Source organism: Fragaria vesca, linkage group LG6 (assembly GCF_000184155.1).
Source record: "Fragaria vesca subsp. vesca linkage group LG6, FraVesHawaii_1.0, whole genome shotgun sequence".
Lineage (NCBI taxonomy): Eukaryota > Viridiplantae > Streptophyta > Magnoliopsida > Rosales > Rosaceae > Fragaria > Fragaria vesca.
In genome coordinates this window covers 9,779,433-9,805,026 of record NC_020496.1, presented here as the reverse complement: position 1 = coordinate 9,805,026, position 25,594 = coordinate 9,779,433, and the positions used below count along the sequence as shown (strand labels likewise).

Sequence of the window (25,594 nt, the reverse complement as noted above, 5' to 3'; positions counted from 1 at the left end):
ACACCAATTTTGCAAGGGAAAACACCTTTTGAAAAACTCTTTCATAAATCACCAAATACTCTTATTTGCGTGTTTTTGGATGTCGTTGTTTTGTTTCCACTCATCCACTCCAACCTAGCAAGTTTGATCCACGATCTACTTAATGCATTTTCCTTGGCTAACCTCATGGTCAAAAGGGATACAAGGTCTATAGCTTGGCGGACGAGAAAGTGTTGATGTCACGAGGTGTCATTTTCTTTGAAACTGAGTTTCCTTATCAAATTGTTGAAACCGTGTTTCCTTATCAAACTGGTATCTCCACCTCACTGATCCCTACTCCATCTCACAATAATTTCTTTCCTTCTTTATCTCATTCACTTCACATTGATGGATATCAAATCTCCACAAACCACTCTAATTCAAACATTCAAACGCAACCCACTTTTTCCGCTGATACCACTATCATTCCTCAATCACACCCTCCTCAATCTCTCACTGATACGGTGGTTTAGCGGGTTGGTAATCCTTTGTATCTATAGATGTTGTTTATCCTATATAGTGATAAGAGATAAAGATAATGAGAGACATGGTTTATAGTGGTTCATCTTGTCATAGACAGAGTCTTGCTACGTCTAGGCGGATAGTAGTTTGATTGGGCCTAGGCAGGTCTCTTGTGCCTCTAAAGGAAAATAGAAAATCATTTTATTTTTTGAGTATTGCTATTAATACACTCATTTTTGCTATTAACACACCCCATTTATTTTCTTATCCACATATTTTTTTTTTATAAATTTATCATTTGAATTTGATTAATGATTGGTTCTCACCATAGAGGGTATGTTAATAGCAAAAAAGAGTGTGTTAATAGCACCACCTTTTTTATTTTTCTTATTTTGGGGGTAGTTTAAACATATTAAATCAGTTTAATATTTTTCTTATTTATGCGGGCTAGGCAGAGTTTTGGGCCGTCTAGGCGGAACCCATTTGTGCTTGGCCTAGGCAGGCTGATTGGTCTGGAAGAGATTAATATTTTCCTTTTTATGCGGGTTTTGGCGGATTCTTGGGCCGGCTAGGCGGTTACCAGTTGTACTGGGCCTAGGCACGTTTGTTGGTCACGCCTAAAAAAAGTCAAAAACCTGATCCTCCTGGTTCTCTGTATTTATGGAGCAGTTTTCATATTAGAATTCTTAATTCAATATTTTCCACACCACATGATAGAGAAATTCATACTTCAAAATTTTTCCCTACCTAGAAGCCCTTACTATATTATAGTTATGAAATTTAACATTTCAACAATCATATACTCTATCGAAATGAAGCTTTGCATTGGATCAATGATTTTATAACTTTCTGTTCTATGGATGACAAAATATCAAGGGCGGTTTTTCTTACTATGTAACGGTAAGACAGACCATTAAAATTGCAAGAAAAACTATGTCACTATCAAATTCATCCTTTCTTTTTTAAGGTGCAACAGCCTCGATAGCCCTTCATGTGTTTCTATTGACCAGAGATGGAATTTAACGATCAACATGTCACCCTAAACCCTTTGGTGCTATCTTTTTGGTCATAAATATAGCATCAACATAAGGCATCAGAATATAACTTGCATACTTCTTTTGCTGCATTTCCTAATTATGAGAAGAGTTATCAAAGTCTTTACAAAGACCTAAAAAAAATAAGATATTTAAGTGAGGACAGCAGGCAAAGAAAAAGTACTGTTTATCCCTCAATAAATCGGGAGGGTCAAGTTGAGACCCATGGTAAAAACTAGCTCTGTTCGAGTAAAAAGCCCATATTCAAGGTGTAACAATAAATCCGCACCTCACTCTGCCTTGGGCTTTGATGGTTTTCTCCTTCTGGTCGTTTCGGACTTGTGTATCCATCTGCCAACTAACTTAAGGACCTCATCGATCAGTATCACCGGCAATGAAACAGCCAAAACCAACAGCCATTCGTTTAGGCTCAGGGGCACAATGCCGAATATTTGAGCCAGGAAAGGCACATACAAGATCAAGAAATGAGAGCCAAATGAAACAGACATAGCCACAAGGAGCCACGGGTTGACCCACGGGGGCATTGACAATAAGCTTCCATCCTCAGAAAGGGCATTAAGCGAGTTGAACATTTCGATTGCAACCAACACAGAGAGGGAGAGGGTCATAGCCTTAACTTTGCCGCCATGGAAATAATCACATGGGTTGTTGTCAAAGGAGATAACCTGGCTTCCTGCTGTAAAGGGTGAAGCAGTAAAGTTCTGCCATGTTGAGCACTGTCCCCAGTTGGAAAGTTGGGAGTAAGTAACAAGGGAGTGGCCATCCCCACTGAGGTCAATACCCAAGAAGGAACCATGAGTATACCAAATGATGAACACACCAACTGTTGCTACTCCAACATACAACCCAATTACCTGTTTAGCATAATCAAGTGAATATCAGTAACAATTATTGCATGTCAAATCATGCAAGTTCTCAAAATCCAAATATAGTAGGAAGAGACAATAGAGAGATGAAAAGTAACCGACCAAATATCGGAACAATATCCAAGCACTGATAAGTGAATCATCACTTCTGCGTGGGGGTTTCTTCATTATGTCCTTGTCCGGAGGATTAAATCCTAATGCTGTTGCAGGTGGCCCATCAGTGACAAGATTGACCCACAAAAGCTGGACAGGGATGAGCCCTTCAGGAATGCCCAATGCTGCTGTTAGGAATATAGATGCAACCTCACCAATATTGGAAGATATCATATACCTGAAACAGGGTTTAGACAATAGAACAAAAAGAAAAATTACTAGGTGAATCAACAATGTAGCTGCTTCCAAACTCCAGATAAGGGTGAAGTGAACCCACAAACAGTAAGCACCACCAGGTGTTAAAAATTCTTTCCCAGAATTGTGTATGATGAGATTCATAAGATGGCAGCCACTTATACAACTTGAAATTGATTTTATTAATTGGGAATTTGGGACACTACTTCCCAAAACATGGAAAATGAAGATCTAATACAGACCTGATAAAGGCCTTCATGTTGTTGTAGATTGATCTTCCCTCACCAACCGCAGCAACAATTGTGCTGAAATTATCATCAGCCAAAACCATGTCGGAAGCTTCCTTCGCAACCTGCAAAAAAATAAGAATTGGGAGGTTCATATAATGGAATTGATAACCAGGACTGAAAACTTGAAAACAGAGTTAGCAATAACATAAACGAGAAAATGATAATCTATAAGAACGTTTTTATGAAATATGTAAAAACTAAAGATTAAAGACCATCTTGTTTACAAGACATCACTGTTGTTTACAAGACCTCATACTTCATATGCATTGACTGGTAAAACAGAGGATACAACAAAAATATATAAAATGAACCCTCACACACTATAAAATGCTACCTATGAACACTGCCCAAATGCATGCATATTGTAGTATCGTACACTAACTTACCATCCTCGCTGTAATATTAAAAATTTCAATTCAAGCTATTACCAAGCTAACCTATTTAATTATTTGCATATGTCACTAAATGGACTAGAAACTTTATTTCTAGCGTGCCAACACAACAGTACATGACAGTTGCCCTGAAGAGCAGACATCAGAAAATTACTGAACAAGCAAACTATAGAATAATTACCTCGGTTCCAGCAATGCCCATTGCAATTCCAATATCAGCAAGTTTCAAAGCAGGAGCATCATTCACTCCATCACCAGTCATGGCAACCACCTCACCGTCCTCTTTCAGCAACCTCACAATCTCTTGTTTGTGTCTTGGCTCAGCCCGTGAAAAAAGTAGCCCACCACCTTGTCTCAGAAAGCCTTTCTGATCAGCATGATTCATAAATTCTCTTCCTGTTATGCTTCTTGACTTGATCTCTTCATGAGTACCAAAAACACCTATTTCACGACATATTGCTTCAGCGGTGTTCTTGTTATCTCCAGTAATTACCATAACACGAATTCCAGCTGCACGGCAATCTTCGATTGCATCAAAAACCTCCTCTCTTGGCGGATCCTTTGATTCAAAATAAAAATTTAATTATAATTAGTGAAAGTTCTATGATGAATAATAAGCAACAAGATACAGAGATCGACATGTGACAACTCACCCTCAGTCCAACCAATCCCACAAAAACAAGTTCGCTCTCTATCGATGAATAATTGGATGGATCAAGTAATTGCTTGTGAGCTGGATGTTCATCACCATCATAGGATTCAAAGTCGCCCAAATCATCTTTGTATGCAAAGCCCAGACAACGTAGTGCCTCAGATGACATCTCATTAAGAGCTTGTAAGATGTAGTTCCTTGAGTTATTATCTAGTGGTACAACAGTTCCATCAAGCAACTGAACCTGAGTACTTCTCTCCAACACATTTTCTACAGCACCCTGCCATAATGTAGCACCTCATTTCAAAAGTGAAATCAGGGAAATTGAAAAAGAAAACCAGAGAGTGCAAGAAAATATGAATGCCCATGTTAATGCATCTTTCCATTGTCACCAACCAAAGAAGTACATATTGTGAGGAAATGTTAAACAAGGCACTTCTATTTGTCATGCTTTCTACCTCCAAGAGAGGCACCAGTCAAAAATTCAAACAAACTATTTTTACCATAAATGCATTGTCATAATAGTCAGGTGATATCAAGCTAGAAAAAGTTGCGGAGAGATAACAGTAGTCTGCCAATATCAAATCTTTCCCAAAACACAACTAGATAGTTTCCTAAAAGTTGCACTACAAAAATTCATCTCCAAAAAGGAGTTAATGGTGCCATTCCAGATACCTCCAAACAGAAACCATTGCCCATAAGGTTGCACATTGCAAAGTGCAATAGGAGCAAAGTTTATTTCTTTGACAGATCAATTAACATATTACTCAAAATCTCAATTTTTATCACTTCACAAAAAAGACTCTTGAAGTTTTGAAATTCAAACACAATCAAATGACATAGGCTGATCCATACACTTATAATACAGGAAATTTATAAAGTGGTTATATCAACTTTTGTACAAGCACATACCTTCACCAGCAAAGAATTTTTCCCTGAACGGGAGGTGGCAATGACACCCATAGATTTCCTATCACGATCAAACTCAAGTGTTGCAACTCGGCGCTCGGATTCATTCCACTGCTGGCAACAACCTTAAGAGCAGAAGTAACCAAAGAAGCGGCAGTCAATACTAAATGTTCAAAAGTTGTAATCACATCGATAAAATGAACTATCTCAAGTCCACAGTTTGGCTTTACCTAATAAGTCGGTTTTATTTGATCCCACACCTCGAGATGCTTCAGGAAGCCCCATCTTCTCAACTAAAACCTGAAAGCCAGATTTAACAAAATGACTTAATTTCACAGGATGGAAATACTTGACAAACAGCCTACACCTCATTCACAACAAATCTTGTTTGCTAGGTTTCCAACATAGAACATTTATTCAGGGAAACAAACACAATTAGCATAAGGATATAAACTAACCTTAAGAGCTGCCTCGGTAGGCATTCCATGGGAAACATACTTCTGTTCTGATTGGGTAATACCAGCATCATTACAGACAGCAGCTACCTTTGCGATGGTCTGAAGATTAGTATCCATCCGTCCAGTTGGCCAGTCATGAATTTTGCCATCTGCTGGATTGTATGTAGTCCCGTCCACCTTAAACTTCCGTAGTATAGTAGGTCTAGGACCCAAAGCTACAAGCCTGGAAACTGCCATTTGGTTCGTAGTCAAGGTCCCTGTTTTGTCAGAACAAATAACTGTGGTACAACCCAGAGTTTCAACACTGGGAAGCTTTCTAACCAAGGCATTCTTCTGGGCCATTTTGCGGGTACCAAGAGCCAAGCAGGTAGTGATGACTGCAGGCAGACCTTCAGGGATAGCAGCCACAGCCAATGCCACTGCAATCTCGAAGTAATAAGTGCACTTCTCAAATGAAAACTTGAAGTTCCTAGGCATCCCATCCACATAATCCCAAGTGAGGAAGTACTTGACATTGATGAGCCACACCAATGCACAAATCACTCCAATTATCATAGTGAGCATCTCCCCAAACTCATTAAGCTTCTTCTTCAACGGAGTGTCTTCCTCACTCTGCGACGCCACATGAATTTGCATATGCACCTTCCCAATCTCGGTGGCCATCCCCGTCTGCGCAACCAAGCAAATGCAATTCCCATTCACAATAGTCGTCCCCGCAAACACCATAGACCACTTCCCCTGAATATCAGCATCCTCCGAAACCGGCTTGTTAGTCTTATTCACAGCCTCACTCTCCCCAGTCAATGAGCCCTGCTCAACCCTCAAAGTCGAACTAATCAACTCCACTACACGCATATCGGCAGGAACCTTATCCCCAACCTTAAGCTCCACAATATCTCCAGGAACAAGCTCCTTCGCAGGCAAATTCCGAATCTTACTCCCATTCCGAATCACAGTGGCCTGCTCCGACTGAATCTCCTTAAGCGCCTCCAGCGCCTTTTCGGCATTACTCTCCTGCCAAACTCCCACAATCGCGTTCACAATCAAGATCAAAAAAATCACCAACGGCTCCACAAACGCCGTGATCTCCTTCTCGCCGCCTTCATCGCCGTCCAACCACGCCAGCACAAACGAGATCACCGCCGCGGCGAGGAGGATCCTCACCAGAGTATCATTGAACTGCTCCAGCACCAGGCTCCAAATCGACTGCCCCTCGTGCTTCTCCAGCTCGTTCAATCCATACTCCTCCCGCCGCTTCGCCACCTCATCCGACGTCAACCCTACCTTCCTGTTCACACCGAAGTGCTTCTCGCACTCGTGAATCTCCTTGCTCCACGCCGGAAACACATCGCTCTCGGACGTCGTCGCCGGACCGGCCGCCGTCTTCTCGCGCTTACCGAAATCCTCACCTCCTTTCCCCATTCAGATCTAGCAGAACAAAAAAAAAAAGGAACTTGAAATCTCTACAAAAGAAGAAACCGGATTCCGAAGCAATAAGAAACCCTCGAAATCACCGAGAATCAGATTCGGAGGTAGCCGAAACTCCAAGCGAATCCGAAACTTGAACAAATCAAAATCAAACTGGTAAAAATTCCAAGAAATTAAAACCCCTAGGGTTTTTGACTGCTCAAATTAATCGAGTACCTCTATAGTCAAATATTTATTTTCTCCTCCGGAAATAATTTTGAGAGATGAAACCAGAGAAAGAAAGCGAAAGCTTTAAAATTTTCTATGGCTGGTTCTTCTTCTTCTAGCCCGCATCGGCTGCTGTGCTCTCTCTCTCTCCTACTCCCACTATCACTAAGCTTCCACTCTTTCTCTCTCTCTCTCTCTCTCTCTCTCTCTCTCTCTCTCTCTCTCTCTCTCTCTCTTATTCTCTCTGCGTACTATTTTTTTTTTTTTTTTGGGTAAAGCTCTCTGCGACTATTATAAGAGAGATTAACGGGTGATTAGCAGGGTGATGAAGTTTGGGATTAGTTGAATTTCGAGGAAGCTGTGTTGGATTAAGGTTTAACGTAGGTGGGATGTGACAGAGCGAGGGGTGACGTGGCGGGATTTCATTGGAGGGTTTACGCTCTGCTTGGTTTTTATTGGCTGGGTATCCTATTCCCGCGGGCGGGGTTTCAGGATTTTATTAATTTCTGTTTTGGACTTTGGATCCTCTGGATTATTCTCAGTTGTCGTTTTGTGTACGGCTCATCACGGGCGTATAGTCTGTAGATCTTTCTCTGGTTGACCGTCTGATCGTGTTACGTCATTTTTTACTGCTTTTGTACAAATTAACCTTTTTATTTTATCTTTTATGGAAAAAATGGAAGAAATATGATTTTACACAGGATAGAGGTGTCTCATTTGTTTGAAAATTCCAATAGATTTACCATGGTATCTTAAACTTACGGTCGTTAAACGACCATTTTACATTATCATGTGATGTTTCAAAAGAACTAAAACCATGAATAATTATTCTTATTTCAATCCCTGTTTTTTTCCTCTTGTTTTTACATGTTAATAATAAGTAGAAACCGATTATATTGATAGTATCGTGGCTCTATCACCATCAACTGTTAAAGTTTAAACTAAAGTTTAAAGAGTGCGGCTATTGGGACCTCCAAATTTGTTCATTTTACCTCCCTTTGTTATGAGTTATTGAATGACAATGTTCTCCTCTTACCTAATGACTATTAAGAACAATATAATCATACAAAAAGAAGTATATTTATTCTCCCTAAACTTTCCAATTCGATAATTAATTGATTGTATTCTTTATTATTTTCTTTATATATTTTTAATTTCTAATTTACTATTTTCTAAATTTTACTACATATTATATATTTAATTAAAGCTAAAACTATGATCAATATCGACCGTGTGACATAAAATTTTCTACTATCATACATGTTGAAAGCATATACAAGGTGAAGGAATATATATGCAAAAACAAATCGATAATGAAAAATTAAATAACTATTGAAATAATTTCATGATGTACATAAAATAGAGGAAAAAAAGAACATACATAACATACAATTGTTATCCTTGGTCGTTGTTTAGCACAAGTAAAATAGAAAAAGAAAAGCTAATTTATGTTAGAATATTTTCTTGTTGGTAAATATAAGTTTTTTTTATCAGATAAACAACTAATACGCTACAACGAGTCTACTGTGAGTCGAACTCACAACCTCTTACTTATAAGGAGAGACGATACTGAGCTGGTAAATATAAGTTTTTGAAACCCAATACTTTGTGTTATTTGATTTTTAAGAGAAAAATTGATGTCATTGAAATTTTGTTCTTACAGATTGATCAAATAATGGAGGTTTGGTGACATTCTATGGGAAATAAAAAATATCAAGGAATTGAGATCGTGAACGAGGTTTGAATGAAAAAAAAAAATTCAACGAATAGAGGTCTCGATGATAGCATGCAAAAAAGAAAAAAATTAAAAGAATGAGAGGTCTAAAGAATAAATAAAATGTATAATAAGTAAATTATCAAGATATATGTGAATAACATACCTAAGGTTATTTTAGGAATTTGAAAAGAGGTCTAGTGAGCAAATGTCTGTAGTTAAAATTAAAAAAGAGGTGTGAAGAGCATAAGAGATATACTGAGCAAATTTAGAGGTCCCAATAGCCGCACTCAAGTTTAAAAAGTAACATTTAGATATACACAATCACTTGAGAATCATCCTGAAACAGATATAAGTTTTAAATACGTATTCATTTGCAAATCATTCAAAACGCAAACAGATTCTAAATACATGCAATCACTTACAAACCATGCATTAGGTTGGTTGGTTAAGAGGTTAACGAAATAGATGTCGTCTTGTGCAAATATATACATTTCGAAATTGATTATATGAACAAACATGTCACATCAGAATTAAGCATAATAGTTGACCACAACTTTTGCAGCAAGTAAACTTCTCATCCTCAAACTTGGAATTTTCTCAATCACGAGTTTTCAATAATGTTGTTAAATGGAGGGAAGAATCGTTCACGCAATCTAGCTTTTTTCCTAGTCATTGATCATGACTGAGTCGTGACCATGACGAACTTTAGACTCGAGACCTTGACACCTTGATCCCGAGGGCAGCAGATCGTTCCTTTAAAGGCATAAAGTAATGTTGAACTGGAAAACTTAATTGAAAGGTAAACATCGGACTTTGAACTGGAAACTTCCAGGAAGATCACCAAAGTGAAAGAAAAAGAGAAGAAAAGAGGGTGTTTATGTGTTAGGTCGAGTATGAATATCCCATTGAGGTGGTTAGTTGAAGGGTGATGAAAGTGTGTTCACCACTGCATCACGAATCGTGGATTAAAAGGGATGGGACCAAAACGCCTCCTTGTTTTATTGCAAAGGACCAAGGGCATAAGCATATATAGCTAATTAGCTAGGCGGCCAAGTTCATATTCTAACATTATGGATGAGTTATACTTCTAATTCTTTTTATGGATGAGTCGTACATTATTGTAATTCATGATCTAGCATAAAGAAATAAAGAAAGAACCACCATTTTGTTGATAACCATGCACCTTTAACATTTTTATAGGTTTTAACCACACAGTATGGTAAAGTTAATCGAGTTGTCTAGCACGAGACCCTCATTTTTAGAGTTTGAGTTTCGACTTATACCTGTCAGTTTGTGGCCAACATGTTTGAGGGGTGTATTGGGGTTGTGCATATGCGGTGGTAGATAATAAGTCTGGTTTTGTGAGGATATTCTCGTGAACCTCGATTCGCATACTAATTAGATACATGATGTGTTACTAACTTGTTGACGCAACCGATTGAAGGGTTTGCTACCTCACTGTTTCTAATATGTAAAAACAAAAAACATATAGATTTTTGTTCCCAGGTAATCATTACATGCATGTCATATTTTCATTGTGGATTTGTCATTTGCGGTAGTCGCACACTTGAATTGTTCACAAAATCTTGTCCTTTTTTTTGAAGAATGCATTACTTCAGTTGGCAAAACAACTGTATTATCCATCATATCAATTATTCATAACTCATCAATAACGCTACAAGACTTTAGATTTGTTACAACACAAAAGTTGTCAATATTTGCGTTGTAACATATCTAATTAGGATTTTCAAAACAATGATTATTTTACGTAGTGTGAATGTCTATAGATCACATTTTCAATTATGTCAATTATATTTGTCACCCCTTCATCTTCTAAGTTAGATTTATACACCAAAACAAAATGTTAGCTTGATATATATTGTCAGTTCATTCTTTTTTCCATTTAAACTTTTAGACTGTTACAAAGATAGTGCCTACTATCACAATACCATCAGGATGATGACAACTCTAAGCATCTTCATTTTCAAATGCATACATCGCAAACTCGATAGAGCTAGAGAGTAAAATACATTTTGTACATATTTGATGTACAAAATAGCTAGACCAATCTACTCGTGAATCTCCATTCTCCAACAAGCTGGCTTCCCAGATTTCACAGCTGTTCCTGTCTTTCTTGGTTTCGCTGATGAGATCGATTGAGAAAACAAGATCCATCTCACAGATACCTACAGCTAAAATTATATACAAGACAGATTTGGCAGGATATGTACTCCACGCCCTTCTTCACATGTTCGTTCTTTCATACTATTAAAAACCTGATTCTCTCTTCGCTAAATACACTAATCAAGTTTCTACTCGTTCTGATTGGATCCATGCAAACCCTAATATATAAAATGATCCCATATCAGTGTTCTCAGGGCTCAATATGAGAAGGGTACCTTCCTGTACTGCTTTCCCTTTCTTTGTTTAATGTTTATAAGTAGAAACTTGAACTGTGACCAGTGCTATTGGAAGTAACCAGGAAGCAAAATATATACTGGATAATTTGGGATGAGTAGGAACACAGCTAAACGAAATAAGATAGATTAATATAGGGATGCTGGTGTCGTTGTCGGTTGTTTTTCTGGAGATGGAGATATATTCCAAAGTTCCAAAGCATATACTTTAAGGGTTTAGGATGAGATGAGACCCAAGAAACCAGTGTTGGGTGGAACATATGACACATTGATTAGGATTTCTGTTTTTATATACAGGAATGAGGGGAGAGTCAATTGGAATGGCTTATAATAAACTAGTTGAATTTAGGAAAGGGTTGGAACTGAGGGAGGTGAGGATGGCATGGGCAAAACCCAGCAAAATACCAAAACACTGCAGTGACTTGGAAGTTGGAACTTGGAAAGAAGAAGAGTTAGAGCCTAGAGGGTTGTTGGTGTGAAGTTGTTGGTGGTTACTTCAAACAGAATCAAAGCCAATACAAACCCATCTCTTTTTTCTTTTTCTATTTTGGCAAAGAAATGGAGACCCATCTAGATATTGTCATCAGAGGTTGGGGCTTGCTTCTTACTCTTGAAAAGTTGAAAGGTTGGTAGTCACCTCTTGAATGGTGAAAACACATATATCATAGTTAATGGGTATTTTGTTGGTAAGTATTTATCACATTCAGAATTATGTTTCTAACTCGAGTCTTTTGTAACATGCAAAAAAGATAAACGAGCTAATGGCTAATGTTATTGATATATATGTAAGCATGTACTTAGTCATCCACACACACATCATTTGACAACAAGCTTCAAAAGTTGTGAGACTTGTATATATTAACTGGAGTTCATTTATGTACATTAATTATGTATCGATACATTAAGTACACTAGTTCTAGATAAATGTAAACTAACTTCGTGAATTGGTCGATTAGTTTAGCCTATTCTTTGTCTAGCATTTTAGTTTTTACCAACAATTAGAATCGTTCACATATTCATATAACTTTAACTCTTAGACTAAAGAAGTTGTACTGTTAGATCAAATGAGATGTGATAAGGGTATTGAAAGTATATATTCTAGGATCAGAGGACAAAATATGAAACACATTGTATGGTAGATTCGGTGCTAATGGGTTAAAATGAGATGGAATCTAGTTTGGTTGACTAGTACTGCTAGTGGAGGGAGCACCATGGGTCGATCTCAGAAATGGAGGGCCACTAAGAACATCGAGTTCCCTTTTGATGGTTAAGGGTTAGTCAAACCAGTGAACCAGACTACCAGAGACTCCAGTAGTACTGTGGCGGAGAGTAGTGAGGGAGAGGGAGAGGCCGAGAGCCATTAAAGCTCACCTTGGACTATTCTATACGGGGGACAATGTGAACCCTTTTGTTCTTCCCCACATTCATGTGTCCTAGTCCTACCATGGCGTCGAGCTGATTCAGGTATTAGATCATGGATTGGATTTTGAACTTTGCCATCCATCTCCTGCTGTCTCTAAAAAGTGGTACGGATGCTTCTGCTTCAGATACATACATTGATTTCAGAAGAGTATTATTCGTTTATCAGTGTCATTTTTGCAGGCTTGGCCGTTCTTCTGACTACTGATTCAGGTGTACAAACTGGGTAATAAATCTGGGCCGAACAATGCAGATTGCACTACCGACCAAAATAAACTGCAGATTGGACTTAAAAGTACTGATTACGGTTGAACTATTGGGCTTTGGCTCTCCTTCAACAAGAAAATTGGGCTTTGGCTCTATTAGCCTTGTTTCTGGTCACACTTGGAAACAATAGGAACTAGGATTCACCCTAAAAAAAGGAATGAGCAATATTGGGAAACTACTGATTTTATTTGGGTTCGTCTATTGCCACCTCACAAACCAGTTTGCTCACCCCACATTCTCTTCACACCCCACTCATATAATTTTAATTGTAAGTCTACTTTGTTCACCCATTAACAATACCTAAAAAACCGTTTCTCAATTCTACTTTGTTCAACATTCTCTTCATATATTTTGTCAAATTCAGATTGTCTCAAGCTAAGTAAAATCACCAAGTGAACAAAAATTTACATGAAAGTATAAATCTAAGTTAAAGAACAAGAAAAAAAACTCTCAAATTTAATAACTCAATGATCTCAGTCGATATTAAGATGCACAATGTTTGTAAATACAATGTCTGTAAATGTATCTCTAGTAGCAATGCCTTCCATACTTCTAAGCTTCTTGAACTGATTTATTCGTTGTTCATAAATACGGTACAATAGTTGTCCATAAGAATTTACATACAAAGTCGACATGGGAAATAATGAGTAAATGGATAAACGAATCATCAACAAAGAAAAAAAAAATACAAACAATTTACCTCATCTTCAGGTTAAATGCTAGTGCCGTCAGACTCACGACCGAATATGATAAATCTGGGTTAGAGTTATGAAATTTGTGTTCATCCAAAACAAAAAGATAAAAAAGAAAAAGAAATTTTTTTGTAATTTGTAACAACTTATTTTCCATTGCTGTAATTTTACATAATTGTATTTTGGTATTTCAATAAATCAACAACGTGTGGGGTGAACAAAATGGTTTGTGGGGTGACAATAGACACACCCTTTTATTTTTGGTAGTGTCTTGTGTATATAGTAAATTCTTTTTTCAGCAAACACTATGAACCGATTGTGGCTCGCAGAATTCCAATTAACATTTGAGTCCAAGCCGATTTTCACCAATCAGACCTGGCTGACCTAAGGTTTTCCTCCTTGTAAACCCGCAGGCATCCATATTCTTCAATTCTTGGGGGACCTACGAGTAAAAGGATGAATGGGGTATTCTGGTCTTTCCTCCTACGATGGTATAGTCAGTCTTTATAGTTGAAGCGTAATTACTATCGTAGTTAATGTTACATGACAAGCTGGTGGCTATTGGCCCAGTGTGGGTTATCTTTCTATCTGCTAATCGATGTGAGACAAATGTCTTTGCTGATGTTTCACGCACAAGCCTCTCCTCCTCCCTCTGTGATTGGTCCCGGCCCCTATTGCGACCGAGGTTGAGCTTGGCCCATCCTGCTCATGGTGGACAACCTTAGGATGGCCTCAGCTATCTCGGTCATGGTGGATTACCTGTTGTTTTACAGACTTGGGAGGTTGTTTTATCTATAACCGACTACAAGTCCCCCCAAGTTCTCGTTCAAGACACATCTTGAGTGGGGACTTGCTAAAATAAGCCCGTAGACTAGTCTATTTCGAATGGGCTCCCGCCCATAGTCCCCCAAGTTCGTACTCATGACGTGTTTTGAACGGGTTTATATCTTTCCATGGAGAAAGATAGCGAGCCTTTCCATATCCTGTGTTTCTACTCAAGTGACGGGGTGTTAACACCGTCTGTGGTTTATCAAGCCACTTGCTCCGTTTTTAAAAGAGATGATATAATTTTCCCGACCATAAGCTGTCGGGCAGGCTTATCCGTGATACATGAATCTTAGTGGTGCTTGTGTTATGTGCGTTTTATTATCCCGAGTTACCTAAATTTCACAATCGACATGATCCTGGTGACATTCACCCGGGTTATTTGAATTTCACTACTGGCATAATCTCGGTGACACTCACCCGAGTTATTTTAAATTACACTACTGACATGATCTCGATGACATTCACCCGAGTTATTTGAAGTTCACTACTGGCATAATCTCGATGACATTCACCCGAGTTATTTGAATTTCACTACCAGCATAATCTCGGTGACACTCACCCGAGTTATTTGAATTTCACAACTGATGTAATCTCGGTGACATTCACCCGAGATACTTGAATTTCACTTTGATGTTTGTGCCTGGCTGTGGCAGGTGCATTAAATGTATGTTCGTCAGGTGGCGCTTTATTCCTGGGGATAACTGTCATGCAATAAATGCACCAACCCCTGTCGCTTTATTCTCTCTTCTTCAAGAAGTTACCGTGGTTTGGGCCATGTGTCACATCCTGCGGTTTGATCAGACGGTGAGGGGTACCTCGTTTACAGTTGAAGAATTTTTTATGCGGTTTGTGGGGAACCGAGGCGTCTCTTCCCTTCCCTTTCTATATATCTCTCTTCTCCACTCCCTTCTCCCACTGTTCCTTCTACAACCATTTTCTTCTCATCCTCCTCCAATTTTCTGTGCTTAGTTTCTGTGCTCTTCGTCGTCCCCTTCGTGTGTTATAGTGCCCTAGTGGTTTACTACAACCAGCCAGTGCGATTACGAAGTGCTATCCGTTTGAGATTCAGGCGTCATTTCTTCTTCGAAGATCCGGTGAGTCCCTCTCTGTGCTTCAGCGTTTATTTCTGCTTTGTCTACATCCTGCAATTTCTGCTCTGTTTTGTTTTCTTGCTATGTTATGATAAAGAGTAAAGGCACCTTTGTACATTCTGGGTTTGAGTGGATTTGTGTTTATTTCTGGGTTCTGGGTTTGTGTGGTTTTCTGCTCTTTGGGTTGGATGGAATCATCTTATGGGCTCCCGGCGGCACATTCTAATAGAATCTAGAGTTTTTCCTTTGTTATTATTAGGGTAAATGGACTCTCGAAGTACCACTGAGCTTAGTGGGGCTAGCGCGTCCTCTCGGCCGATTGTTGATGATGACGAGAGGATTGAAGAGTATCTAAGCCGGTCATCCCGCCTGGGTGAATCTATGTGGTCGAGTTCTGAAGAAGTTCCCGCTACTGAGGCTACTCGAGGGGTGGATTGGTCATCGGGTGTTTATCACGGGGTCCTGATGACTAGCGTTGTGGGCTCCGCTTCATCTCCGAGCTATCGTTCGGAAGATGGCACCGTGTGCGACGAGCCTGCGAGCTGCATGACGCTTGCCGAGATTGAACAATTTAGGATAGATTGGGGCATTCCCTCCTCGGTCACCCTACGCGGGCTTTACGATGGTGAACTGGCCTGCTTCCTGAGAGACAACTTTGTCGTTGTTCACGACAACATGTTTCAAAATGGCTTCTCCCTCCCGTTTCCTCAGTGCGTGCAACACATGCTCATGCTGAGTATACTTCAGTTAGCTCCCGGGCAGATTCCCCCAAACCAATGACGTCAGTTGCTATCCCTGTGCTGCTTTTACTTCCTGTCTGACATGAGGTGGCCCACTATCAATGAGTTTCGCGCGCTCTATCGCCTATCTTACTTAAAGAAGTAGAATTACGGTGGTTGTGTTTCTTTTACTGCCCTGGATTTCTTGTCTCCCGTTACCGACCTTCCAACATCAATAAACAACAATTGGCGTTCCAGGGGTGTGCTTGCCGGTGGCCGATGGCAAAGGAACTACCGAACGTTCGTTGTTCCCAATAGGTTTAGATATATCCGTGATCAGTCCTACTCCCTCTCGGAGATCGAGAGGCAATAGATTGCTTGGATATTTGCTGCGTGGCCTAAGGACGAAGATCGCAGCTTATACAACTTGACCCAGTAGAACGTGTTGGTACACTGTGAACTCGGTCGTATGGCCGGTGGGGTTTCAAATCTTTGCACTTTTATTTGCTTATGCCATGTGTTTCAAATCTTGGACTGTTTTGATTTTTTTTTTTTCAGCTAAGGTTCCCAAGCGAAAACATCGCCCCTCTCACCCGCGCGATATGGACTCAGACATGGAATTACTAAGTGGCCTTTTAGAGGTTGGGAAGGTGGCGTCCCACTCCGAAATTAATCTCGTGGATTCCCCCGCCCACGTCTCAAACGACCCTATTCTGTTGGAGATTCCCGATGAGGGACATGGAAAGCCTCCGGTTGACTCTGAGGGTCCCGTGAAATCAGGTGCTTGGGCAAGAAGAAAAAGCACCAACATTCAAAGAAGTCCAAGTCCCCCGAGAAGAAATGGTGACTCTGATGGGCTTGAGTGTGACCGGGGTTTCATCTCCTCCCCTGAAGAAGCAGAAGTCTTCTGGGACCTCAGCCGTCACCCTTCCACTATCTCTGGGACCCCTCGCCCCGGCCGTGCCACAAATTCCCAAGACCCCCATTCGGCAGGTGTTGGACGAGTATGGGTGCGCTAACAAGCGGTTCGTCCGCAACATGGTTGGCGACTTGAAGGGCATTGAGCTTGACCGGATCAAGGTTGGGTCTAACACTCCTTAGTAGAACTGGCAATATGCCCAAGAGGCGAAGGTGAAGGTAAGCTTGTCCTTTCTCTGATTTCATTTTGACTTCGGGATGTCGTTCTTATTTATGTCTTTGTAGGCTCTGTTTGCTGTGTATGCCATCGATGCGAGAGAAGACTCCAACGAGATGAAAGAGCGCTTGGCAAGCCTAAACGACCAAATTAACTATCTCCGGGGCGAGAAGTCTAAGGTGGAGAAAGAGCTCGAGGCCGCGAAGAAGGAGAACCTCTCCCTGGCAGACAAGTTTATCAAGCTGCTTCTTCATACCAAGGAGCTGGAAGGGAAGGCCGGACAAGTGCTTGTCTTGGAGAGCGGTGTGGACATGCTTCAACGAGAGAATGCTAAGCTCCGGGCTAAGCTGAAGGAGAGGGATGACCAGATTCTCGACCTCTAGGGTGAGATTCTCGCCTAGTGCGAGCTTGCCATTGCCAAGTTTAAGGAGTCGGACGAGCTGAAGGCTGCCCGGGAGGGAGGCATCACCGAGAAGTTTGGTGAGTGGAGCTGTCTTGGGTATCTTGACAAGGCGAAGATGATCGCTGATCTGATTGCCGCCCGATAAGCCAAGGAGAGGGAGGCGAAGGCTAAGGAGTCAGTCGAGACAGAGCCTAAAGGGGAAGCTGGGGTGATTAGCGAGCCATTGGGAGCCGAGAAGAGTGTCGATGGCGAGGAAGTTGTTTCCGAGATGTCCAAGGACGAGGAAGAGGATGGCACGTGTGCCGAAACATAAGTTGTAAACTTGTTGTTTTTGTTTTTTGTTTTTGCAAGACAATGGCCTTGTGCCTAATTCCGATGATGTTGCATCCCGGGTATATTTTGTAAATACCCATTGGTGGTATATTGCCTGGTTATTCGAGTTTTAATATATTATGCTTTATTTTATTCTGCTGTCTTATTTTCATCTTGTAGAATTATGCCTATCCCGGTGGAATAATTTAGGAAAATCCTTAGAAAATTATGCCTATCCCGGTGGAATAATTTGGGAATATTTTTGTAAATTATGCCTATCCCAGTGGATTGCCTATCCTGGTGGAATAACTTAGGAATATTCTTTGTAAATTATGCATATCCCGGTGGATTGCCTATCCCGATGGAATAACTTGGGAATATTATTTGTAAATTATGTCTTTCCCGATGGATTTTAGATAACTTGTATGGGTTTTGACTTGTTGTGCGCCCAATTTATTGTTTAGGCTCCGGGACATTATGAAACATTAATGTACTTGTGAATTTAACTTCCCCATTTCTGTATTAATTGTTGCAAAACAAATGGGGGTATCCTCTGGGACATAATGTTCTCCCGAGGGCATGAATATTTACAAATATAAGATATTTCAAATTACACCGGGTAGAATTTCAGGTGCTCGGTGTTCCATGGGCGCCCGATGGTAACTCCGTTATGATCCGGAGGAAGAATGTTGTTGGACCGATCTCTTCAACAATCTCGTGTGGTCATTCCCAGATGGGATCCAAAGCCAATGGTTTGGTCATGATTTTCTACATTACCCAGTCTCAATGTCCGGGTTTTTATCTTGCTATTGTAATGGCGTTCTACTCGCTGCTTATAAACTTGGTTGTGCAAATCTGTTATTTCCCTCATTTCCTCGATGAGATCAATATTCAACTGGAGGCCTTTCTTATTGGTTGTTACATAGTAGTTCTCGGCCCTTCTCAATGGTATTGACGTCTCGATTGGTAGGATTGCTTCTGTGCTAAAAGTCATGCAAAAAGGTGTTTCTCTCGTTGATTCTGTAGCTGTGGTTCTGATTGCCCATAGTGTTTCCAGGAGCTTCTGTGCCCATAGACCCTTTGCTTCATCTAGCTTCTTCTTCAAAAGCTTTTTGATGATTTTGTTAACTGCTTCCACATTCTTGTTGGTTTGTGGGTGCGCCACGGATACAAGGACCATTTTGGTGCCCATTTTCTCTGTGAACTTGATCAAGTGGTTGTTGTTGAATTGTATCCCTTGTCCTTGACGATCGTCTCCGGGACCCCAAATCTGCAATAAATGTTCTTCGTCAAAAAGTTCTTCACACACTCGGTGGTTATCTTTCTCAAGGGCTCCGTCTCCACCCACTTCGTGTAATAGTCGACGGCCACTATTACGTACTTGAGTTGCCCTGGGGCCATGGATAACTTCCCGATTAGATCCAAGCCCCACTGTGCAAAAGGCCATGGCGACAATGGAATTAACAAGGCAATAGGCCATGGCGTGCAAATGACATTTATGACATCTTGCCGAGACTTTATCTGCCATTGCACCCATATTTGGCCAAAAGAATCTCGTTCGAAGTGCCTTGTGTGCCAATGAGCGGGATCCAAAGTGATTCCCACATACCCCTTCATGTATATCTCCTAGGATCGCTTCCCCTTCATCAGCGGTTACACACTTCAAGTTTAGGAAACTGTAGCCTCTGCGGTAAAGTTTCTCGTTCATGAGTGTGTATCTTGCACATCTTAACTGTAGTTTTCTAGCTTGCCTTTTGTCTTCTAGGCGCACCCCTTTCTTCATGAACTCGATGATGGGGTCCATCCATATAGGCTCTCTGGGTCCCGCGTCGACCATAAATATCTCTGAGATGGTCCTGCTTATGCTTGGCTTCTCCAACACCTCAATCATTGCTTTCTTTCTTCCCTTCCCGGATCTCCCGGTGGCTAGTCGAGCTAGGGCATCTGCATTGCTGTTTTTCTTTCGAGGGATATGAGAGAGAGAGTTGCTGACTCGAAGCGCTGCATGAAGGCTTTGGACATCACTTGGTAAGAGTTCAATTGTGGTTCCTTGGCCTTGAAACTCCCGTTGACTTGATTTACGACCAACTGTGAGTCGCTGAACACCTCCACCCTTTCCACCCCAATATCTCGGGCGAGTTGCAATCCACCAATCAAGGCCTCATACTCTACCTCATTGTTTGAGATGTTAAACTGAAATTCTACGGCGTACTCGTGTTTGAATCCATCCGGGCTTTCTAATATAATTCCCGCCCCGCTCTTCTTTTCGTCACCGAGCCATCAACAAAAAGCTTCCAGACAGATGTTAGTGGCTCATTTTGTTCTTTTTGCACCTCTTCCTTACCCGCTCCAAGATTATTTTCTTCCCGTTGATCTCCTACCGACTCTTCAGTTACTTTCATGGGCATGAGCTCAGATATAAAATCTGTTGCTGCCTGCCCTTAGATAGCTACTCTCGATCGATAGTGGATGTCGAACTCTCCTAGCTCGATCACCCATTTTACTAACCTCCCGCTGATTTCTAGCTTTTGCATGATCTCCCTCAGGAGATGGTTGGTATAAAGGGTTATGGAGTGTGCCTAGAAGTAGTGTCTGAGTCTTTTGGCGGTCACGATGAGTGCCAAAGCTTGCTTCTTGATATCCGGGTATCTGCTTTCTACTGGTGTGAATCATTTCCCAGCATAGAACACTGCAAGCTCGACATCTGACTCTTTTCTTATTAGGACCGAGCTGACTGTTGTCTGCGATACTGCAACATACAAGTAAAGAATCTTGCTCAACACTAGTTTGGACAACACCGGTGTGAATGATTGATATGCTTTGATTTGTCTGAACGCCTCTTCCTGCTTGGGACCCCATATTATTTCCTTGCACCTCTGGTCTTTCAATAGACGAAAGAAGGGGGTGCACTTGTCCGTGAGCCGAGATACAAACCTTACCAGGGCCACAATTTTCCCGGCCAATGACTGTACCTGATTTCTTTCCTTATAAACTTGATGTCAATTAACTTATGCACTTACCCTTTTATTGCTTCATATTTCTCCGGCTTAAACGTCCTTCGTTTTTGCCGTACGGGAGGGACCCCCTTCTCAATTCCCAGCTTGTGTGTGACAATTTCTCCCGATATCCCGGGCATATTCTTATATGACCACGCAAACGCCCCACTGTTTCTTTTGAGGAATTCCACCAAGGCCACTCGTACCTCTGGTGTCTGCCCCTTCCTTATGGTCACCTTTCTATCCGGGAACTCATCTGAGATCGATACCATTTCCGTTTCTCTAGCCGATCCCGGACGCTCCTCATCCAAGTCTGTATCATCTTTGAGATCTTCATAAGGATCCAAAGGGGGACACAACTGCTTGGTTTGTTAATAAAACCTCTCACTTTTTCCTCTCGTTGTCTAGAGTGTAGCAACTCCTCGCTGCCCCCTAATCTCCTTAGACTGACTCCCGTTGGGGTTGGGATTTTCATCATCAACATGTGGCCGGCGACAAATGATTTCAATTTCCACAAAGCGGGCCTTCCAAAAATCCCATTGTAAGACGACTCACAGTCCACAACAATGAATTCGACTATCGCCCGAGCGACACCTTCTCGACCTTCTATACTGATACTGATATTGATACTGTCTGAACCGAGGGGTTGTACACTTGTACGACATCGCCCGAAAAGCTAATTAACTGCTCGTGGTCTTGCATTAACTTGTTACTTCCTCTGTGCAATCTTTTCTATGCACTCCTAAACAACACGTTAACCGAGGCCCCAGTATCTATCAAGATTTTCTTCGTGATGTAATGATTGAGTTGCAATGTGATCAGGAATGGGTCCTCATGCGGCCTTATCCTTTCCTCTTCCTCCTCGAGGTAGGTGATGGACTTCCACCTAGTGGTTACTTGCTGGTTGTTGTTACTCCCGAAGGTGAAAACCTCCTGATAAGACGTATTTGCACACGCATCAATTAACCCTGTCAACAAATCAGTCGTAGTATAAAGCAAGCAGGGATCGTTCTAAACCGGGGATCCAACTACATGGTAGATCTATCTAATCTAATATAAGTGCCGAAATAAGCATATAGATTTTAAAGGTTTGATGATTTCGAAATAGACAATGAAAATAAATCCTAAATTACTTCTATACATATTTACATGTGATCAACCAACAATCATGCAAACTTAACCAAACAACCATGTAAGAACAAAGAAGACGATCTCTAATCTCATTTAAGTCTACACCGTGAGCAATTATACAACCTAAATTTGATATGCACATAAGTTCCTACGTGGTTCCTATGACATAGACCTACTTAGAATTAGACTACGGGTTTCATTCAACATCGTGACACAAACAAGCTCGGCTACGTGCTCTACTTATAGGTCACACACATAAACTAATCATGCAATTACGTATCACATAAAGAATCGATGTGTTTAAGTCACAAGTCCAATCAAACATAGGTAGAAAATCGGTGAAATAACAAAGACAATGCAACTTATCAACTACTTGTATCAAAGTCGAACTTTGGATGATTAACACATGCAATATCAACTACTTGTATCAACTACACATGATAATGGAAGAATGCACCGAAAATCTTAAAGTATATAGACATAAAACTCACGGCATAAAACCTAAAATCATTGATTAAAAATTGAAAACTTTAATTCAAAACATGGTTCAAAAGTGTTTCTATCTCATAGACAAGAATCGAAACATACTTAAGCAAAAACCTAAACAAACATAAACGAGAACAAACACATAGCAATCCGAAAATAGAAGATGAAATACACTCTCAGAATATCCCTACTTGTTCTATTCTTCGAGTGAGCAGAATCCTAGGCTACTTGCTTTGGACAAATGTTGAAGGTGGGATCGGATTGTGGTGTTTGGAGGTTGATGGAGTTTCGGCAAAGGCTTTGGTGTTATTTGCACGGGTTGATGATCATCTTCTGTCCTTGAAGTCGTGCTTTATATAGAGGAAAAACCCTAGAGAAGTCGGCCACAAAGCCTAAACCAAGTTGGTTTAGTATTCCTTGTTCTTCTCAATTTCGGCAGAATAACCTCCGTCTGATGATTACGTCATAACTCCCTCTAGAAAATAGATATTGAGGTGATTCCAATTGATTTGGAAACTAGACTCCCGTAGCTTTCTATCCATATCTGGCACGTTTTCTGATTCATTGTGAGCTGTCCTGGAGAGTCCGTTGAAGTTGACAGACGTGCACAGGAATTCTCCCCGATTTAATCCGGATTTTCAAGGCTTGGATATTCTTGAAATTCTGCCGAATTTAGATCTTCTTCTCCATATTGGACTTGGTTTGGACCTCTCCTTCATGGACTAGGCTTCGAGGAAAGATGGAATCTTGATCAAGACAGGAATCCTGAGTAAACAAGGGTTTCCAACACTTAGCACAATTTCAACACCAAATTATTCAAATCCGAAAATACTATGTATTCTAATACTAAAAACTACATATTTCTAAATTAAGCAATTATTCTACACTAAACACAAATATAAAGCTAAAACAACTAAATAAGAGTTAACAAAGGGTAAATAAAGGGTATAAACATATTAAGAACGTCACACTTTGTGCTCATATCACCTCCCTACCATCTCTTTTTCCCGTACACTGCTTCTTAGCCTTGTTGCTCCTATTATCTATCATGGACCCACCGCGGATGGTGTTAATTGTTTCGAACACTTGGATTGCTCCTACTTGCCTCTGCCCGGGTATATACTGCTGTAACTTCCCCTCTTTCAGCTGGCTCTCCACCGCTCTCTTTAACTCCACACAATTATTTACGTGGTGGGTTGCCTCCCCGTGATACCCGTAAAACTTCCCGGTGTCTTCCTTGGTAAGCCGCGAAGCTGGGAACTTTCTGGCCAAGAGAGGCGAGATGACTGACTTATTCTCATTCCATATTGCCTCATAGGTAGCGTTGAGTGCCGAGAAATGCTCTTGGGCTACCGGTGTTGCTTTCACATATCCGGTATCCTAGTAGGATCCCTTTGTTTTCCCTTGGGGGTTGTTGTACTACCTGCCTGACATCTTCCCACCCCCTTCTTTTTGCCTTTTGCCCTTTGCTTTTATCGAAATTCCATACCCTGGTCGTGGCTCCTTGCCAGCGGTTCACGCTTCTCTCCCTTATCTTGCTTCACTTTAAACAGCTGCGCGGTGCTCTGCCCGTCCGTGCGTAAGATGAACCTATTGATGAATCTATCTGCCAATTGCTTAAAATAGTCAACCGAGTTTGACGGGAGCTCGTAGAACCAGCTCAACGTTTCTCCCGCTATAGTCTCCTGAAACATGTTACAACATATCACGTCCATGTATCCCGTAGCATTCGTATGAGACTTGAAGCTGTCGAGAAAAAGATGGGGATCACGATCTCCATTGTAGCTCAGCTTCAACGGCTTGGCCGAGTTTGACATGACGGTCTGGGTGATCGTCACTGTGAACGGTCATCATCTTTATTTGAAACTCGTGCGGGTTGGATTATGCAACGCCCTCCTCTTGGCGTCCGTGACCCTTTCTGTTAAACTTGCCACGTTATCTTGAATGGCCCTTAGCGTTTCCTCCATCTCTGCCGGTCCCCTTGTTTGAACTTCCGGGATGGGCTGTGGCAAGGGCGGCGGCCTCTCGTCCCTCATCCCTCCGGGAACAAGTTTACTCTGACATGCACGATCATGCGGGCTTCCCTTATTAAAGTTGTTGTATCCGCCTACTGGAACATAGCCGTTCGATCTAGCTTTTCCCGCTGCTTATCCCCCAGGCCAATGCGCTCATGAGGGTGGCGTTGTTCCTTTCTAAACGATGCTCTCTCTCGGAGGCCTCTTCCTGATCTCGAACCCTCTGCTGCTCCAGCTGGGTGATCTGCGCCCTCATCCCTTCTAACATCTCGGCTACCTCTTGGGGATTGAGGTCTTGCATCGTTCCCTCTGGCGTTTCCTCTCGGTGACCTATTCTCATGATCCGGGAACTCCTTCCCCCGGTCTCCGGGGTTCTCCCGAATATCGCTTCCTTTTGCTCTTCCCGTCCTATATCTTGCTCTTGTTGCTCGCTTGACTCAGTCATCGAGTCACACTGGTTTTTGGTAGAGATTCCCATAGACGGCGCCAAATGTTTCTGTACAATCCTGGAGTGGGTTGCAGAAGCTTAAGGCATGTCCGGTTGATGATAAGTCTTCCCTTCTTGGAGACCTGCGAGTAAAAGGATGAGCGGGGTCTTCTGATCTTTCCTCCTTCGATGGTAAAGTCAGTCTTTATAGTTGAAGCATAATTACTATCGTAGTTAATATTACTTGACAAACTGGTGGATGAGCCATATTTATTGGCCCAGTGTGAGTTCTCTTTCTATCTGTTAATCGATGTGGGACAAATGTCTTTGCCGATGTTTCACCACAGGCCTCTCCTTCTCCCTCTGTGATTGGTCCCGGCCCCTATTGCCACCGAGATTGAGCCCGGCCCATCCTGCTCATAGTGGACAACCTTAGGATGGCCTCAGCTATCTC

At 41.3% G+C, this 25,594-nt stretch overlaps 1 protein-coding gene across 1 annotated transcript; it reads right to left on the bottom strand.

The window, feature by feature from the left end:
* Window positions 1-1,414: 1,414 nt before the first annotated feature.
* LOC101314868 (calcium-transporting ATPase 1, endoplasmic reticulum-type-like) lies at window positions 1,415-6,872 on the bottom strand. Its single transcript, XM_004302762.1, has 8 exons — window positions 5,451-6,872; window positions 5,223-5,292; window positions 4,996-5,117; window positions 4,085-4,363; window positions 3,613-3,990; window positions 2,992-3,101; window positions 2,504-2,732; window positions 1,415-2,389 (listed from the first exon to the last, which is right to left on the bottom strand). The coding sequence occupies exons 1-8, from the start codon at window positions 6,870-6,872 to the stop codon at window positions 1,805-1,807; spliced, it is 3,195 nt and encodes a 1,064-aa protein (XP_004302810.1). The 3' UTR covers window positions 1,415-1,804.
* Between the last annotated feature and the right edge of the window lie 18,722 nt (window positions 6,873-25,594).

Excerpts from the sequence above, each read along its gene's own strand:
- LOC101314868 (XM_004302762.1), bottom strand. The coding sequence starts at position 6,872 with ATGGGGAAAGGAGGTGAGGATTTCGGTAAGCGCGAGAAGACGGCGGCC. Across the intron at positions 5,118-5,222 it reads AAATAAAACCGACTTATTAG|GTTGTTGCCAGCAGTGGAAT; the intron begins GTAAAGCCAAAC and ends TCTGCTCTTAAG. Across the intron at positions 3,102-3,612 it reads TGGGCATTGCTGGAACCGAG|GTTGCGAAGGAAGCTTCCGA; the intron begins GTAATTATTCTA and ends ATTTTTTTGCAG.